The sequence below is a fragment of the Clupea harengus genome, chromosome 15, assembly GCF_900700415.2.
Source record: "Clupea harengus chromosome 15, Ch_v2.0.2, whole genome shotgun sequence".
Lineage (NCBI taxonomy): Eukaryota > Metazoa > Chordata > Actinopteri > Clupeiformes > Clupeidae > Clupea > Clupea harengus.
The window spans coordinates 5122356-5142841 of NC_045166.1; the positions used below are offsets into that span (position 1 = coordinate 5122356).

Consider the following 20486-nt stretch of genomic DNA (forward strand, 5'->3'; position numbering starts at 1 on the left):
CTGCTTGATTCCCCCAGGCCCATATTCTGCTTTATAGATGTTGAAAGCATTCTGTAGTGAGAACGCATTCAAGCACACAGGTTTGAGGCCAGGATGATCGACCATGCACGCTGTTTGGTTCTGAAGCTGCAGTAGTCTTCTTGTAACCTTGAATATTCGAAAGAGTAAGTGACATGGAATATAAAACAGATGATGACTGCATAATTACAATGTCATTCACAAATAATTAATTTTGCCTGTGGTATCTCCCTGCAGCAGTCATTCTCGGGCTCTGTAGGCATTTTTTCACACATATACACCTGTACACGTATTCTCCACGTTTTCTCCCTAGTTTCCGTGTTACGTAGTTCCAGAGTTTGTTCCCCAGTTTGCATGCTTTGGATTGCCTTAATTTCATCATTACCTTCTGAGATTTGTAGTTTTCTGAGACAAACAACTTTTGCAGTATCAGTGTATGTCAATTCAGCCCATAGAGGTCAATAGGCCCCGTGCTTGAAAGGCTGCATACGCCACACGGACGATAATTCCCCACTTTTTATTTCAAAATCATGTTCCACACCTTCCAGTAAAGAAATATCACCCTTATATTGAGGGGGTACAATTTGTAATTTTCTCAGTCGCACAACTTTTGCAGCATCAGTCTATTGGACTTTAGAATTATTGTTCTATGCTATTGGGAGTGAAAATCCATGAGATGTTTTTGAGTATTTCTTTTTTACTTCATTGTGCAGTGACACATGTGCCGTCAGAAAAGTGGTAGGCTATGTTTTATTTTATTTTAAGATGAGACATTTCTCTGAACAATTGCGAAATTGGTGTAGTTTGATATATCACAGCATAGAAATAAAAGCATAGAAATAAAACCTAGGCTAACAACATTGGTGCAGTGGAGATGTGTTAGGCCTACATATGTTTTAGAGCATTAAATGTCAAAATGCTTCACCGTTATATGGATTAAACTAAAGTAAGATAATTTCGTTCGTGCTGTTTATACCGCAGTATTCTTAGACTTTTACTTTGAATAGTTAACGTCGCCGATCCAGAAATCAAGACCGGAAGCGACCTGCTCTATGGTCACTGCGACCTCACACCTCTTCCGGGTTGTCATATGTCTACGGTATTGTTTAAACTTAAAAAAAAAGCCACTCAACATGCGGCTGGGGAATTCTTAGATATTGCTAAACCTGCTAATGGAATTCATCATTATCTACCACCCCCTTTAGTAACTCTATGAGATTCGGAGTAACAGTATGCTCTCTTCATGGAGTTCCCTCAAGCGCCACAAAAGGAAGTTCCTTTTCGCTGGTGTTTTCATTGGAGGTAACGTTAACTTACTTCTGTAGTTCTCCCACTGCACTGCACTGCAGCTGGCAAGATTGTTTACAATATCTGTTATGTTGGTTACTCAATTCAACACCGATTATCAACAAGAGCATGCTGTTACCAAAGTATGCCTTGGGATGAAGACTAAACAATTAAATGGTGTGTCTGGCCATTTCGGTTTTGTGTCCTCAGGTGGATATCTATTGAGTAAATATGCTCAAAGAAAATTACAGGAATTCCAGGACCAAGAGGCTACAGAATACATTACTCAAGCCAGACGACAGTACCACTTTGAAAGTAACCAGAGGACATGCAACATGACCGGTACAGTCACCAAAATTATTTTTATTATAGCAATAGTTCAGGTTCAGATATTAAATACAATATATATATATATTTTAAAGAATTCATTGTATGGAACTTGTTTAGATCATTTTGTTTATTCTGGGCACAACCACTGCTCAGCTCAGCCCGAAACAATGCAGATGAAATACCTTTTGACAGGCATTGCACTTTGTCACCTTGGTCTTGAGGTTATTTCTCTATAGACATATAGTCTGAGCAATCTCAAATTGTTTTTTGAGTTTGTGAGTGCAAATGTCCATCAGGATGCTGTCTGTAAGAGTGGTCCAGTTTAGGTTTGATTTGAGCCCAGCCAAAAGTGTCTGCTGTATTGGTAAAACCGATCCAACTGTAGACTGTGTCTACTACCGCTTACTTTACGAAGTACACTGCAATACAGTGCGTAGTGCACACTAAGCACTTACATCTGTAGTGCGTTCTGTCGCTGGTTAGTGTTGTCTCAAATGGAACACTGACGGACGCAAATGTGCAAGCCTTTTACCCATAAATCTGTGCGCCAGCTTCCTCCGGCCAACTGGAAATTTTAAAAAAAGATGACGGACCAAACTCCACTGACGGCCGTGTTTTGTATGTAATTGTACATCTTTTGGCGTTTTCTCGCTTAGATTTTTCAGAAGTTACCGAGAAATAGACACTGTACTATCAGATAACACAGTTATTGTAACCAGCAATAATGCTTGAAGTTATTTGCGAGGCGTCAGTCAGCCAACTTTCCAAACTGAAAAGCTCCCGAAAGGGCTCCTCCTCTTCCGCTACGTAGCCAAGATGGCACCCGTTTAGGGCGAGTAGTGTCCATCGTTTCACACTGCATTATTTTACCGTTTGCAGTGCGCCATCCGGGTACTTTCAGTGCCCTGAATTCTGCTGGTTCTGTCAGTGTGAACGCCCTAAGCACTGAAAGTCAGTGTTTGAAGTGTGCAAGTGCGCGGTAGTAGAAAAGACCACAGCCTCTAGTCGCAGGGAACTGAAAAATACTCCAACCTTAAGATGTAACGGTTTAGTCATATTTAATCATTCTGTGAAGACACAAGTTTTAAGAAATGTGCTAAGTAAAGTTACTTACCTTTCCTGTATTTTGACTCATATATATATATATTTCAGACCCTATCAATCTTTAAAATCAACTAGAAGTATTGCTTAGCGGTGTGTAATATAACCACCACACAAAGTGAGAAGGGATGATGATGATGATGATGGATTATTTTCATAAATCAAGGGCCCTGGGCCCTCCAGCTCCTGTCCAACCACGCTGTGCTTACGTGACACTTAAAAGAGTTAATACAGGAGTCACACCACATCAACACATGATGCGATAAGCTATATTAATGTATTTTAATTGCCAACTAATAGCACATTAATGGTCAAAATAAAGACACATGTAAAGCCCATCTTACAGGATTTATGAGTAGGGATTTTTATCCGATACCGGTACATAACCGATACTTTTAAAACGATACCGGTGCCTAAACGGTGCCGGAACCGATACTTTTATCAAAGATAAAAAAAATAAATAAAAAAAATTACGATTTACGACATTTAAGAAATGCTTTTTTTATTGCCAAATATATGAACTGTTTAAAGTAGATTATATATATAAATAAATACAAAACACTTTTTAACTTAAAACTTAAATTATATATGAACTGTTAACAAAAGTTTAGACTATACTTAAATAAATACAAATAAATACAAAACACACACACACACTCTGTACACACACTACAGCTTCAAATATCAGCATATTTGCCTTCTCCGGCAAAATGCGACACCTTTCCTGACTAATCGCATGACCTGCACAGGAGAAAACCCTCTCCGATGGTGTCGATGAGGCCTGTACACACAGATATGTATCTGAAAGTACAGACAATTAGGGATGGGTATCGTTTGGGTTTTTTCCGATACTGGTGCTAAACCGATACTTTTAAAACAATACCGGTGCCTAAACGGTGCCTGAACCTAAAAATTTTTTTAAAAGCACAAAGCGACGATCAACGACATTAAAGAAAGGCTTTTTTTATTGCCAAGGCAATTTTTTTTCTTCAAATTAAACAATATATTAACTGTTTAAAGTATATTATAAATATAAATTCATACAAAACACTTGGCTTCCAACTACAGCTTCAAACTTTTTAACTTCAAACTATGAACATTATATTAACTGTAAACAACAGTTTATAGCATACTTAAATAAATATAAATAAATTAAAAAAACAGCTTCAAACTTCTTTTGCAAAAATATGAGCATATTTGCCTTTGGAGTCAAACATGTATTATTTTGTTTGCATTGATTTCATGAAATTTCACCATTTTATGATTTGTTTATACCTATCTTTTCTATCTTGTTCATTCATGGATACCATGTGACGTCACTGCGTTTAAGCGCCGCCATCTTTGTGTCCGAAAGTCTAGCTGAGCGTCGGTCACAACACAGACAATAGTCGGTCACAACCCGCAGAAAGTTAAAATGCCCTGCTTATTTTGTGCTGATGGATGCGACAATAGTCGCGAAAATTACCCAAAGAAACAATTTAATTGTATACCAAAAGATTTAGATCGGCGGAATAAATGGTTGGCTGCAAATTAGAAGAGACAACTGGCAGCCAACATCTAACTTCAGATTGTGCAGTCAACACTTTGTATCTTCCTGCACCACTATCCACGGACATGTTGATTTTGTGTTCAGAGCCTGGGAATGACTGACATGTTAAGTGAAATGCAGCACGTTGATACAATCGTGAATAATTGCTGTGTCTTATCAGAGCTAAACTCTCCTGAGCAAGCTAGAGTGCTAATAGTTAGCGAGCTGTTTAGCCCTTCACTAAAGGCTTTAGCTACACCTAGCTAGCCCACATTGGCACTCTTAACCACCACTAAAATAAATCGGTTGATAATCGCTGTTTGAATTACTAAGATGTCATGTGATGACATACATATTTTTTGTCTCCAGATGCCATATCTTGGTGTCGTTCACCCATCCTGCAACTGCATATTGATGTACTTTTGAAAGCCTTCAGGCTATCTCCGGTGTATGGGGATGGATTGTGTACAAGATAAATATATATCATCATCATCATTGTTTATTCAGGGAGAAATTGACTGAGCACAGGGCTCTTTTGCAGCAATGCCCTGATTGAGGCCACATAGTACAGAAGAACAATACATAAACAAACCACAACAAAACGAAACAGACAAAATACATTTAAAAAAAAAACCACACCAAACAACTCAGAAATTAAGCATAAAAAATAAATAAATAAAATAACATAAAGTAAAAAAAATTAAATCAGAGAATCATTCAAAACAACAGCATTGAGGCACATCCTTATTATCTAAAAGGCTCTTAAATTGGTTGACAGACAAATACTTGGTTAATTTCAACTCCACTTGAATAGTGTTCCATTTATGGGAAGCAAAGAACTTAAAAGCTATTTTACCTATATTAGTTTTTGTAAGGGGGATTTCAAGGGAGATGAGGCTCTGTGACCGTGTATTATGACAGATGGATTTTAATTTTAAAAGTGACATGAGATAATTAGGCAGTTTTCCCACTAAGGCTTTATAAACAAATAAAAGACAGTGTTTTTCCCTCCTGTCTGCTAGAGGGGACCAACCAACATTCTTGTATAAGTTACAGTGGTGGGTCCTGAAAGTGTCTCCTGTAACAAAGCGAATAGCACTATGGTAAACAGAGTCCAGGAGTTTTAAGGTAGAGGGTGCAGCATACATGTAAACAATGTCACCATAGTCAAGAACTGACAAAATTGTTGATCGCACTATTTCCATTCGGTTTTCAAAAGTAAAACAAGATCTTATTCTATAAAGAGCACCCAGTTTAATTTTAACCTTCTTAGCTAGGTCAAGAACATGTGATTTAAATGACAGCCTATCATCTAGCCAGATACCTAGGTATTTATAGCAAGGAACTTGCTCAATATTAGTCCCAGAACGGGTGCATATCCTATGGGTGGAGGGGACATTATTTCTACCATTGGAGAAAATCATGAATTTAGTCTTAGACTCATTCAGCATCAATTTGAGGGACTTTAGGGAATCCTGTACACAATCAAAAGCATGTTGAAGGTTTGAAACTGCTTGATCTATAGAGGGCGCTGAGGCATACAAAATTGTATCATCGGCATAAAAATGGACTTTGCAATGTTCTAGATGGTCACAGATATTATTAATGTAAAGTGAGAACAATACCGGGCCTAAAATAGAGCCCTGAGGGACACCAGAATTAATTACTAGGGCCTCAGTTGTAAGGCCTGCAACATCTATACATTGTGTTCTACCCGTGAAGTAGTTTTTGAACCATCTGAGGGAGACATTATCAAATCCCAGGGAGTTCAGTTTGCCAAAAAGTATCTCATGGTTTACTGTATCAAAAGCTTTCAACAGGTCAATAAATAAAGCGGCACAACATTGTTTCTTGTCTACAGCAGAGGCTATGTCATTTACCACAAGGGTTGTTGCAGTAATGGTACTGTGGCCAGCTCTGAAACCTGATTGAAAGGGGCATAAAATTGAGTTTAAAGATAGAAAAGAGCTAATTTGCTCATTTACAAAGGATTCCAACATTTTGGCTAGGCATGGGAGCTTGGAGATCGGCCTATAATTGTTCATTTCATTTGGGTCTCCCCCTTTATGAAGGGGCACCACTAATGCAGATTTCCAGATGCTAGGAATGTAGCCAGAAAAAAGTGATAGATTAAAAATGTGGGTCAGGGGTCTGGCTATAATGGGGGCAGCAAGCTTCAAGAGACGTGGGTCTAACTGGTCTGCACCAGTTTCATACATTTAGAATTACGAAGAGCAGAGAGGACTTCATGCTGTTGTATTGGTCTAAAAGAGAAGGAAAGGAAAATATGTCGGGAAAGGACAGTTGGGGCAGACGTTTCGCAGACTTTAAGGGACAAAATAAAGTTGCCGATAATAAATATGGATCGCAGCCAATAATCAATGTTTTTTCTAAATATCGTTGTCTTTCTGCTTCATTCCGATGTGCTGTGTTCGTAGTCATGACTCTGTTCGTTGGCTAACTATGAAAGCTAACTAACTAACCACTAGAATTAGGCAATACTACTTTTAAAAAGTCTAAATTTTAAGAACCTATCAATAGAAAACAATACCATTATTATATTTATATTATTATTATTATTATTATATTATTACTATATATTAATATATATGACTAACTAGCTACTATTGGGTACAAATACAATGGGAATAACGGTAGAGTTGGACACAAAGATGGCGGCAGGCTTCACGGAAGTGACGTCTTTGGTACTCATGAATAGTTAATCTTGTTACTTGAACACACTGAGTACGAGAAAATGTGTACTGCCCCTTTAAGAGATTACCGTTGGTAGTTTAGCTGTCATCTCCGTATATTTTTCAGTCTTCGGTTGCTGATCTGCCGTTGACTCTTGCCTTCTCCCCTCTCTTTTCACGCAAATTATTTTGTTGCATTTGCTGCACGTCGCGATGTTTTAATCTTTTTGTGCGAAATACAGCCACACTTTTGACCGTTTACCTTTCGGTATTTTCTCTGTTAAAAGGTTGATGGCTAGTTTTGTTTGTGCTTGCCTGCTCTTCACTGTCATAAGACTGTTGCTATGAAAACACCAATGAGCGTGAGCGACACAGGACAAAGTTTACATTGGGTGCTGGGGCAGTTTTACTTGTGCCCCACAGAATCTGCCTAGCGACCGTGTTCAATTGGCTCAGGCACCGAAATGAAGCACCGAAATCTGCGTTGCATTTCGGTCCGGGTAGGTACCGTTTGTATTGGAACCGGTTCCATATTGGTACCGGTTCTCGGTACCCAACCCTATTTATGAGGCCAGTATCCCAGGCTTTGTCTGTGTTCCTGGTCCGGCTTGCCACCGACCCAGCCTGACCTTTCAAAAACGAATCAAACAAGGCAAGCTTGTTAAGTGTCATTCATTACAGTGCATGAAATGCCCTGTATTGTTATTCCTAGGCTTCTTATTACAGTGCATGAAATGCCCTGTATTGTTATTCCTAGGCTTCTTATTCTTCTTCTTCTTATTATTCTCTTTACCGACTTCTGCGCTTAATTCAGCTTGAACCGCTTAACGTAGAAACTTCGTTCAAACTTTGCTGCATAGGTCTTCTAAACGACACTTATGCTATGTATTTTTCATTTGTCTAAACGTTATACTTTTTAAGATATTAAATAAAAACGAATACAAATTTTCCCATTGACTTACATTGGGCCATTATGACATCATAATAGGGTCATTAAACTGGCTTGCACCTGTGCTTCACTGACACCTGCGCCAAGGTTCCAAGGCTCCTCTTCTCTCTGTCCCTCTCCATTCAACTGTATAACTAGGAATATTATTATTTCCTTCTTCCACTCTTCTTTCCTTCTTCCACTCTCCTTTCCTTTCTTCTTTCCTTCTTCTACTCTTCTTTTCTTTCTTCACTCTTCTTTCCTTCTTCCACTCTTCTTTCCTTTCTTCTTTCTTTTCTTCTTCCACTCTTCTTTCCTTTCTTCACTCTTCTTTCCTTTCTTCTTTCCTTCTTTCACTCTTCTTTCTTTTCTTCTTTCCTTTCTTCACTCTTCTTTCCTTCATTCTTTCCTTCTTCCACTCTTCTTTCCTTCTTCCACTCTCCTTTCCTTTCTTCACTCTTTCTTCCTTTCTTCTTTCCTTCTTTTACTCTTCTTTCCTTTCTTCTTTCACTCTTCTTTCTTTTCTTCTTCCTTTCTTAACTTTTGCATTTCATGCACTGGTATTTCCTTCAGGAAATGCATTTTCTAGTTCTTCTTCTTCTTATTATTCTCTTTACCGACTTCTGCGCTTAATTCAGCTTGAACCGCTTAACGTAGAAACTTCGTTCAAACTTTGCTGCATAGGTCTTCTAAACGACACTTATGCTATGTATTTTTCATTTGTCTAAACGTTATACTTTTTAAGATATTAAATAAAAACGAATACAAATTTTCCCATTGACTTACATTGGGCCATTATGACATCATAATAGGGTCATTAAACTGGCTTGCACCTGTGCTTCACTGACACCTGCGCCAAGGTTCCAAGGCTCCTCTTCTCTCTGTCCCTCTCCATTCAACTGTATAACTAGGAATATTATTATTTCCTTCTTCCACTCTTCTTTCCTTCTTCCACTCTCCTTTCCTTTCTTCTTTCCTTCTTCTACTCTTCTTTTCTTTCTTCTTTCCTTCTTTCACTCTTCTTTCTTTTCTTCTTTCCTTTCTTCACTCTTCTTTCCTTCATTCTTTCCTTCTTCCACTCTTCTTTCCTTCTTCCACTCTCCTTTCCTTTCTTCACTCTTCTTTCCTTTCTTCTTTCCTTCTTTTACTCTTCTTTCCTTTCTTCTTTCACTCTTCTTTCTTTTCTTCTTCCTTTCTTAACTTTTGCATTTCATGCACTGGTATTTCCTCCTCTTCTCTCTGTCCCTCTCCATTCAACTGTATAACTAGGAATATTATTCTTTCCTTCTTCCACTCTTCTTCTTTCGTTCTTCCACTCTTCTTTCCTTCTTCCACTCTCCTTTCCTTTCTTCTTTCCTTCTTCCACTCTTCTTTCCTTCTTCTACTCTTCTTTTCTTTCTTCACTCTTCTTTCTTTTCTTCTTTCCTTTCTTCACTCTTCTTTCCTTCTTCCACTCTTCCTTCCTTCTTCAACTCTTCTTTCCTTTCTTCACTCTTCTTTCCTTCTTCCACTCTTCCTTCCTTCTTCAACTCTTCTTTTCTTCTTCCACTCTTCTTTCCTTTCTTCACTCTTCTTTGCTTTCTTCTTTTACTCTTCTTTCTTTTCTTCACTCTTCTTTCCTTTATTCTTTCCTTCTGCCACTCTTCTTTCCTTTTACTCTTCTTTCCTTTCTTCTTTCCTTCTTTCACTCTTCTTTCTTTTCTTCTTCCTTTCTTAACTTTTGCATTTCATGCACTGGTATTTCCTTCAGGAAATGCATTTTCTAGTTTGATTTGCTATTTGTAGAATGGAAATGAATATGCCTGTGTCCAAAAATTATGATTTATTTTCCAGTTCGATTGCCAGGCATGATAAAAGATTTATAGAGACATTATCTTCATAATTATAGTATCAACAACAACAATCTGAGTACATGCATGACAAAAAGCTATTTTGTTTTGTTTTATCCCTATATAGCCTATATGTATTTGTTTTGTTCAAGTTTTCTTTGGCAATACTGTTTGTTATGGTCATGTCAATAAATTATTAAACTTAAATGAACTGAGAGAGAAAGAGAGAAAAAGAAACCTTCACTTGACAGACTTGGTCGTCACCTCACCATACGCTAATTATTGGTGTAAGGGCTATCTAGCTTGGGTTGCTGTATAGTCACGTCAGTAAATGTTTTTTTTGGCATCAACATAATTTGATTCATTGTGTACATACCAGTGGCAGCTGGTGCCCAAATATTTTGGTGAAGGCCCCCCCCCCCCCCCCCCCCCCCCCCCCCCTTTGAAACACCTTTTCTTATTTGAAAAAGGGGCGAGATGGTATAAGATATATGTCAATGTGAATGTATAAGTGGGGCGTTAGTAAGACAGGACAAGACAGAAGACAAAAGTTCATGGAAAAAAAATTCTTTCGATTTTGTTAGACGTGGCACTGACAAGGATATACAAACTTCACAAGGAAGTTTCAGGCACCTTCAGTTTATTGCTGGGTTGAATTGGTGACATTTATCACTTAACCTAAACAAGAGCCAAAACAAGAGATCACTGCCTCACAAGTTTCAGCTATCGGTTATGCCATCTCCTTCTCTACTATCGGTTATGCCATCTACTTCAGCTATCGGTTATGCCACCTCCTTCTCTACTATCGGTTATGCCATCTACTTCAGCTATCGGTTATGCCACCTCCTTCCCTATAAAATGAAACATGCATGAGAAACATGGGGATTTTGGGCTTGATGTATATCAAATACCTACAAATACACATACAACCTACACGATACATGGGGTTCATCAGAAATGTATCTTCTTTTCTAGTTCTATCTATGCTGCCATCTCTCAAAGAAGCCATTATTATGCGCTTAGATTCAGAGGATCTGACGTCTTTGCTGAAGAGAAGGTATGTTGTGCCATCATCATTGAAAGTTATAAATGAACAACAGAGCAAACACCAATGTCTAAATTATTTTATCTTGCAGGCCAGCAAATAAGTTTGAAATCTGGGAGGACCTTAAAATAATCAGTAAGTTTTGTCATACCGATTCTCAGTTTATAGTTCAATTGAATTACCATTTCCCCATCTCATTGTCTTTAATATGCTATCTAGGTTTTTCTAGAAGTGTAGTAGCTGTGTACAGTACCTGCATGTTGGTTGCACTACTGCGAGTTCAGCTCAACATCATTGGTGGTTACCTGTACTTGGATAACTCGGTGAACAAAACTGGAATGGTAAGTCCTGGAAGATTTATTTTTTGTAGATGTAGAATGAGGTATTTATGTTATTTTATTATTTGATTATAGTTTTTGGGAGCCCTATTTTCAACATTGTCCCAAAAAAATGATTTAATGTGCTTTGCAGTAGGTTACACTAGCTTGAATAAAACTGCATGTTGGGTGGGATTTTCAGACAGTGGAGTTGAATGAGACGGAAAACTGTAACTGCTTTGCCAAACTGTTGTGTAAAAAAAAAATAACAGAGTCTTGAGCATCTTGGCTTGGCTTGCACCACTGAAGCAAAACTACGAAGAGTTACTATATGTCAGTTTAGTCTCTGCCCTCTACTCTTTAAAGATAATGTTGAGCCCTGATGTAGCAACCAGTGGAAGAATAGACTTCACAGAGTCTGTGAACTCTGTTGCACTACCACCTCAACGTTGTCCATAGAAACATGGATAAGAAAGATGGGGAAAGATAGCTAGTTTTATACGACCTGAAAGACTTGTTATCCTTTGTCCTTTACATAAGCAATATTTGCATTTTATTCAGTTTGAAATGGTGCAGACTGCATTTCATATCGAAAAGATCTTGACTAAGGCAATGTACATTTTAATTTTGTAAAATGTAAAAAAAATTAAACTTTCCCATAGAAATTAATGGAGTAGTATTTGTGACTTTCCACTGCTGTTGTTATTGATAGGCAAAACTGTATGAGTAACTATAAATCTGTAGAAGTTCTTAGAGATAACCCATAACCAGTAATCTGACACAGAATGTATCCTAAAATGTCATGACTGTGTTTTTTGTTTTCTAAGATCCAATTTGCACCACCTGATGTCCAACAACAGTATTTGTCCAGTATTCAACATCTTCTTGGAGATGGTAGGTGCAAAGTCTGCTGTGATTTCATATTTACCTCTGCCAAGCGGGATTTGTTTTCGGTTCAGTTTGTCTGTCAGCAGGATTACGCAAAAGCTAACAGGCTGATTTTCATGAAGGTAGAGCAGGGGCCAAGGAATAACCCATTACATTTTGGAGCGGTTCCGGATCAAGGGCTGGATTCAACAATGAGAGATGGGGCATACTGGCCTTGGCGGAGGTCTGCACTCTCCGAGTGCACTTCTAGTTAGAAACGTGTTATCTAATCTGGTCTCTACTCATTTCTTTTCTCTTTAAGGGCTGAATGAATTGATGACTGTAGTGAAAAGAGCAGTGCAAGATGTACTGGGAGGGTGGGTACAATACAACAACAACATTTCAAGTGAAGAATTATGTGTTCTTAAGTGGAATCTCTTGGCCCCATGCAGTGTTGTGTTGTATCACAGGGAGCGCCTGCTGGTGACTGATTGCTGTGTTTGTCTCTCTTTAGTATGTCCCTGAAGCAGCACCTGTCACTACAGGAGTTGGACCAGCAGCTGGTTAGCATCAGGCAACGAGTAGAGGAAGGGTTAGGAGCCACATCACACAAGCCTCTCTCTTGGTACCTGATGCCAGATGAGGAGAATACACTCGAGGCTCAGGTGATTTTCTCAACATTTCTGGATTAGAGACATCTGTGTTGCCCTCATCTGGCCTGAGCTCTCAAATCATCACTTTCCACTGAGAGTGCACTTTGTTATCACCAGCCTATAAGCACCTTGAGTGTTTAGTCTACTATGAAATACTAGTTGCACAATACCTTTAATTAATGCCTACCTACCTAATGAGTTTATTATTCTTGTTAGGCTTGTAGTCTGACTGGGTATGATGTCATGACTATTAAGTTGCTGAATGAAACTCGAGACATGCTGGAAAGGTAATCTCTATGCATCCTACAGAAGCTCATCTCTATGCATCCTACAGAACCTCATCTCTATGCATCCTACAGAACCTCCTAAACCTTCTGTCTGCTCATGCTGTAAATGCACAGTGCTGCATGACTTTCCTGACACTTCTCTTCTGCTCCCACAGCCCTGACTTCAGCATAGTACTCAGCACTTGTCTGAGCAGAGGGTTCAGCCGCTTCCTTGATAACATGGCAGAGTTCTTCCACCTGCCACAGGGATGTCCCGTATCTCTGGAAGCGTCTGGAAGGTCAGTTCTGGCAAAGCACTCCAGCGACATCACACTCTTGTTTCATCTGAATCAAAAAAAAAAAACTGATATAAGAGGGTGAATAACTGTACTGCCAGGGTCATTTTGGAAATAAGTTAAAATTGCGTGGTTTGGCCATAATCACCAAAGGGGTGCTTGGAGAAAAAAGGAACAGCATTTGATGTAGATTCTGTATGCAGTCAGTAAAAACAAACTGAAGCTGGTGAGGAAAAACTGAAGTCAGTATTTTGAGGCTCAGGTAAATTCAGAAACACTTTTTTCTTAGAATGCCTAGACCTTATGGGCAAATCATTTTGAGTGCAACTGTGTGTAGAGTGGTAATGTGTAAGAATAGCCATATCAATTGTACATTGATACAGTGAAAACCGCTCTACACTGTAGAAAACTCCACTGTGTGAATTTGCCCATTTCTAAAGTGTAGATTTTTCTTTTTTTCTTCTTCAATTTTGGTTATGGTAAAGTTTGTATTGAAAGTGGCATTGAAAAAGTCTTAAATCTAACTTGCCAAAAGCTGTAGGAACCCTGAGCTGAACCCTAATAATTACAACTTATGAAGGCCTATGTTCTCATATGGGCTGGCAGTGATATTTTGACTAGTCTGGCAATCATTATTTTTGTGTGTAGTCACAGAAATTTGAACCAAGCTATTAACTGGCTAATCTTTTGGGTTTGGTCACACATAATAATGAAATGTTGGCCTTACCATTTATGCGGTCATTGTTGGAATGAGCTACGCTCTATAGGCATATCCCTGTTCAATCAGGAACATGGCAGAATAAATCATACACGTATCATGATGAACATGCTAGCATACATGTGGTAGGGATAAATATATTCAGCATTCATGTGGTAAGTGAACACAATACATACAAACATAATATGGTATATACATGATACATGTACATACGTGTAGGTTGAGGGTTTCTACAAGTAGATCGGGTGGAGGGACTACAGTAGCTGGCTACCGTTACACATGATTGGCTGATGAATGGTAACACATTCTAGAAAGATGCTGCATTAGCTGCAGACTTAGAAGACTTATTTATATTCATGTTTTCTCTTCTTCATTCCAGTCTCTCTCATGAACGTCTTCCCCTTGCCAAAATCATTCCCATTGTCAATGGACAGATTCATTCAATATGCAGTGAAATACCAAGTCATTTTGTCCAGGTAAGATATTTTTTACTCAATCATGTACATTAACATTTAGTCATTTAACAGATGCTTTTATCCAAAGCGACGTACAAAGGAGAGAACAATCAAGCTACGGGCAATAGAGCAACAATAGTAACAATAAATACTACTTTACATAAATAAAAAAGTGCAGGAATGTAACTATTGTAAATTATAATGGTGATATATATAATAAACTACTGTACAATAATATGATTCTCGGATTCAAAGATTTAAACCATCATGTTATATCTTCCAGGACCTCCTGTTGATTGACCAGGTGAAGAAATTTGCAGCTAATGTTTATGAGACATTCAGCAGTCCACAAGAACATCAGAGATGATTTGGGCTTTGGTTCAGTCAATGCTAACTGTGTTCCCTGCTCACTTAACTGGTTGTAAATGAAATGCTAAAGAAATATGGGGAAATGGTATGAAGTGATCTCTGTAGTGCTAACCGACACGAGAGATCACAGTAGAGTGGTTCATATAGTTATTAATTTGCCCAAACATTGTAAACAAATAAAATGTGTTTTATATGTACCCCATGATTTGCAAAGAAACTAAATGTATTTTGGAAAAATACCCCATGATTTGCCCAGCCATTAAACAAATATAATGCCACGTGTGAATAACATGACTTTTATACTGGCACTATTTTTCAATTAAATTAAATTAAATTGAATTCAATTTTATTTAAATAGCGCCAAAACAATACAATAGTGGCAGAAGGGCAGGGGAAACAATCAGGAACATGGCAGAAGAAATCATACATGCATCATGATGAACATGCTAGCATACATGTGGTAGATGTACACAACATACATGGGGTAAATGTATTCAGCTTTCATAGGGTACAATACATACAAACATACTATGGTATATAGATGATGCATACAAATGCATACATTGGTAGTGGAAAAGGTGGGGACTGAGCATTCAGGTATTGTGGAACAGCTTAGTGGGTTCACAGTGTGCTTGTAGGGTTACAGTAATGGAACAGAAAACAATGTCGATGGTGGCAATTATTTACATTGCAGGGAAATGCTAGCACAGAGTATGAGGTAGAATAAGTACAGACGTGGACAAAATTGTTGGTACCCTTCCGTTAAAGGAAGAAAAAGCCACAATGGTCACTGAAATAACTTGAAACTGACAAAAGTAATAATAAATAAAAAAAATACTGAAAATGAACTAATGAAAATCAGACATTGCTTTTGAATTGTGGTTCAACAGAATAATAATTTAAAAAAAAAACGAATTAAACTGGCCTGGACAAAAATGATGGTACCCCTAGACAAGATTTAAAATAATTTGACCATAGAGACATGTTAAACTAAGGTGTGTCCTCTAATTAGCATTACAGGCTTCTTCAAACTTGTAATCAGTCAGTCTGCCTATTTAAAGGGTGAAAAGTAGTCACTGTGGTGTTTGGTATCATGGTGTGTACCACACTGAACATGGACCACAGAAAGCTAAGGACAGAGTTGTCTCAGGAGATTAGAAAGAAAATTATAGACAAGCATGTTAACGGTAAAGGCTATAAGACCATCTCCAAGCAGCTTGATATTCCTGTGACAACAGTTGCACATATTATTCAGAATGTTTAAGGTCCAGGGGACTGTAGCCAACCTCCCTGGACGTGGCTGCAAGAGGAAAATTGATGACAAATTGAAGAGACGGATAATACAAATGGTAACCAAAGTGCCCAGAACAACTTCCAAAGAGATTAGAGGTGAACTCCAAGGTCAAGGTACATCAGTGCCAGATCGCACCATCAGTCGCTGTTTGAACCAAAGTCGACCGAGGAGGACACCACTGTTGAAAGCAAATCATATAAAAGCTAAACCGGAATTTGCCAAAATGCATATTGACAAGCCACAGGGCTTCTGGGAGAATGTCCTTTGGACAGACGAGACAAAACTGGAGCTTGTCAGTTTCAAGTTATTTCAGAGACAATTGTGTGTTTTTCCTTCTTTAAATGAAGGGTACCAACAATTTTGTCCACGTCTGTATGTGCCAGTATGGTGGGGGTGGGGTACGTGTAGGTCGAGGGTTTCTACAAGTAGATCGGGTGGAGGGACTACAGCAGGATCCCATAGTGAAGATAGTCTAGACTAGGAGGGGGAGAAAGAAAGAGTGAGTGGGTAGAGTTCAGCTGCCAATATGTGTAGATGTACTTGCTGGATATGGTGCTGAAGAACAGTGTTTCCACATCCATCAGCATTTGCGAGCAAAGGTCATGTCGTGAATATTTTGTAAGTCAACATCAGTTTGATAAAGAAATACACTTAGGTAAGTAATTACCAGTAGGTAATATGACCCCTTTATCAGTATTAGCATTAGCAAAAGCAATAGGAAAGAGAGAAGCTGCCTGGCCAGGTGTGTGGGAATTTGACTTGTGTTTAGTTTTAAAGAGTTATGTTTAGTAATGGATTAGTAATAATGGTTGGCTGACATGGTGCATGCAGATTTTAGTTAGGATAGCAAGGGTGGCAGGATACACAACAGTTCCTAACTGGTTGGCGACAGCTGCAAAACACGCGTCACATGCTGTACCCGGGATCCGTAAAGGCCCTCCTTCACAGTACAACATGCGCTGTCTCAAGCCCAGTTTTCTTGATATTGGGATTTTTACATGTGTTTTGTTGTTGGATGAGTTATGTTTAGTTGGCTTGGTGCATGTGGAATTTTAGTTATACAACCATATAAGGGTGGCAAGATACAATAGCAGTGCACAACTGGCTGGCGACAGCCACAACACGTGCTGTATGCTCTACCTGGGATCCGTAAAGGCCCTCCTTCACAGTACAACATGCACTGTCTGTAGCCCACTCCTGCTAAACACAACAACATGGCCAGCAAGAAGAAGTGAAGAATGTTGTGACAGAAGACAAGATACAAACAAATATATATATTCAGATATTTTATCAGAAATGGGCTGATTTTCTCACATCTATGCTGAAAACCAAAACTGCAATAGTGCTTAAGGTTTTTGCCCGCTGAAGGAAAAGGCTGTGCTGGATTTCTATTGTTAATGAGCGGTGGATATTTCTAGCAGTTCTTTAATAGTAAGGCTGCAATAGTGTTGCCAAATCTCGTTCAATTTAGAGACCAATCATTAAAATCCGTTCAGTCAATTGAAACGTTCAGCTCGATTCTTTCGTTCCTTTCATCTGGTAAAAGCTAGTTTGCTAAGTGTGATGTTCTGTAGATAACGGTCATGAGTTCCAAATATCTAATAAGCTTATTGCACACACAGTTGCAGCTATTGTAGCCTATTAACTATATTAACTTGATTTATCATGTAGTCTAATACGTTTATTAACATTAGCATTCATTTAGGTAAACTCCAATTACTTACTATCCTTGTCATCGACGGATAACACCTTTTAAGCGGACCTCTGCTGATGGTTCTCTGACACTCTGGGTATGTCTTATGTCTTATGTCCATATTTGGCCAAAAGAAATGCCGGAAAATTCGGGCAATGGTCCTTTGCCTCCCCAAATGACCTGCCAAGGGATAGAATGGCCCAATTCAAGGACTTAACCTCTAGCCTTCTTAGGAACTACCATTTTTGCCTCTGAACCGTCTCCTCTGTATAACACCCCATTTCTTACAGAGAAACCATATCCTGGCTCCCCTCTATTAGTCTGACTGAGCAGTGTTTCCCCCTGAGCCTGCTGATATAACAGGCCGATGCCTGGAGCTGCTGCATTGCCCCAATCTCATGAGGAATCCCTGAAGGTGCCATAAGCTGCTCCACCACATTTCACTTGTCCTCTCTGACTCTTAGACTTCCTTGCTGAGCATGTCGGCATAATAGAAAGGGAGTGCAGATTCCTCTTCTGAATAATCACAATAACTTCCCTGAATAATAAAAACTTATGAAGACATATTTTGGGACCTTGGACCAGCCAGGCATCTATACATTTGATTTCAACTTATATTTCAATAACTTACTGGTAATGGTGAAAATACCATACAAGTATGATTGTAAAATCTCTCCAAAAATGGAATATATATCTTAAATGAGTCTGGATCAACTTCAAAAGGTCAGGCATAGTCCTAGTGACCAATCAAGCTATTTAGACATTTCCTTTCAGTTTATATGTTAACCACACCTTTTGGTGTATAAAAGAATAATTTCACAAACAAAAATGACACTGTTACAATGTTATTCAAAAACATTTCCCTCTTCGAAAACAAAAAACTGTAAAATATCTCAACAAAATTTTATACTTGATGTCCATCTTAATTGATTGTATATTAACAGTATTGCCCACACTTCAATCAATAGTTCTTGGAGAAGGGATAGATGGGAGCTGGAAAATGTAAGGGGGTCAGGGTGGGATTGAGAACCACTAATCTGTTCTGTTCCGAAAAGATGTTCTCCTTTACTGTATAGGGTAATGTTTGGTCTTTGTGAATCCTGAACAAACATGAGTTCCATTCTGCTACTGGACAACAGGGTTGGTTACATAACTCAATCAATTTAAATAAAACAACATATTTAATTAGCTCAAGCCACTTCAAATAACCAGAATGTGTACCATTCAGTGCCATTTTTATGACCTTACATATTGTTTAAAATATAAATAAATATTACGTGTTGCCTTTGCAATTAACAAAATAGTACCTTTCAATCAGATATTACATTGAGAGTGTGCAGAATGTTGTACTCATATCTCCTTTGAAATAACAGTAGATGGTTCCGCTTTTCATAAATGTTTAATTTAATTTGGCTGTTCATTTCAACATGTCAAGCTCTCTTAGGATGTCATAGTCAGAACATGAAATTGTCAAGTTTGTTGGGTGTCAATAATAATTCCATGTCAGTTTGTGAGAAAAAAAATGAAATAATTTTATATTGCTATATACTATACAGAAGAAGGGAGAAGAACCATTGCTTGTATGTTTCTGATACCAAAGATAGGTGTAGACGGAGAATAGTCGGAGAATGATCAATCAGGAAACAGGCTTTATTTTTGCAATGATGCATCAAGGGAGAGGGGTAGGTTTCACTCAGCAGATTCACCCGTGTCTCTGATTAGTCATTGAAACAGTCCAAGTTTAAGTATTCTAAACAGAATTGTGGCTGTCAACCAATAGCCCTCACCCTACATGAATATGCATCAGGCAGCTGATACCGGAACTGCCACAATGTTGGTTCACGGGGGAAGTTGTTAATTAAAGGATACAACTATGACCAAATGTTTCAGAGGCCTGTATTCATGGGGGTGGGGGTATAAAGAATACAATGACACTTTGATATGACCTGAGAAGGAGAGCTGGTGAAAAGACACCTATGGCCTCATATCTCTCTAGGGCACAGTATTCCATATGGCAGGACATTCAACCAGAGACCCTTACATTTAAGAGGTAACAAATACAAATGAATATAAGATTCATTGGATTATTGATTATTGTCAATTATTATTACCTCTGATCTTTAATCCTGGTTTGCAACTCCTTCAACATACAATTGCAAAAGGGCTTTTTGTTTTTTGGCTTTTTTTTTGGCTAGCTACAACATGGAGCATTATGCCTAAAGGATCTATGCCAACTCCAAACACAGACAGCCTCATTTGTACTGTTCTGTACCTCATTTGAACCGTGGACAGTATTCCCATGTAAAGAAATAGTTCATTCTTGGATGTTGTCAGCAAATGCAGCAATCTTCAGCAGTGTAAAAATACTGGCAAACTATTCATTTTTAGAAGAATGTTGAGAATACTTAGCCCTCACATTTGAAATAGTATTTCTTACACTCTAAACTCACCTAAAATACTCTGGAGGCCCTAGTTGATTGCATTTCCTACATTTTTCACCCAAACATGTTTTTTTTGTTAAATAGAATGAAAAAGATCCTTGACCAGATACTTAAAGCAACAAAACATGACCCTCAAAGTCATTCAAAATCAATTGAGATAAAAATGCTGAAAACGAAACAGATTCCAGAGAAAAATGCTTTGTTTTCTCAAAGCAATGTTATCACATGCACATATCACAAAGCAAATCACATGTTTGTCTAGAAGTACTCTTTATGAATATTCATTCAGAAAATTTAGAAGATAGGATTTTAGCCTATAGACTTGAATTTTGTGAGAGACTGCTGGTGCATTATGCAA

The 20486-nt window shown here is 38.3% G+C and overlaps 1 protein-coding gene across 1 annotated transcript; it reads left to right on the forward strand.

Moving 5' to 3' along the window:
* Positions 1 to 1060: 1060 nt before the first annotated feature.
* Positions 1061 to 14978, forward strand: pex3 (peroxisomal biogenesis factor 3). The gene is made up of 12 exons (XM_012827342.2): positions 1061 to 1320; positions 1516 to 1647; positions 10690 to 10771; positions 10851 to 10894; positions 10979 to 11100; positions 11904 to 11970; positions 12266 to 12320; positions 12458 to 12608; positions 12813 to 12883; positions 13039 to 13161; positions 14256 to 14352; positions 14615 to 14978. Exons 1-12 carry the CDS (start codon positions 1251 to 1253, stop codon positions 14696 to 14698), a joined length of 1098 nt encoding a protein of 365 aa, XP_012682796.2. The 5' UTR covers positions 1061 to 1250; the 3' UTR covers positions 14699 to 14978.
* Positions 14979 to 20486: the final 5508 nt, after the last annotated feature.

Bases quoted from the DNA above. Each gene is read 5' to 3' on its own strand.
- pex3 (XM_012827342.2), top strand. From the start codon at position 1,251: ATGCTCTCTTCATGGAGTTCCCTCAAGCGCCACAAAAGGAAGTTCCTT. The intron at 1,648-10,689 runs GTACAGTCACCA...CTTCTTTTCTAG, and splicing joins GAGGACATGCAACATGACCG to TTCTATCTATGCTGCCATCT. The intron at 12,884-13,038 runs GTAATCTCTATG...CTGCTCCCACAG, and splicing joins ACTCGAGACATGCTGGAAAG to CCCTGACTTCAGCATAGTAC.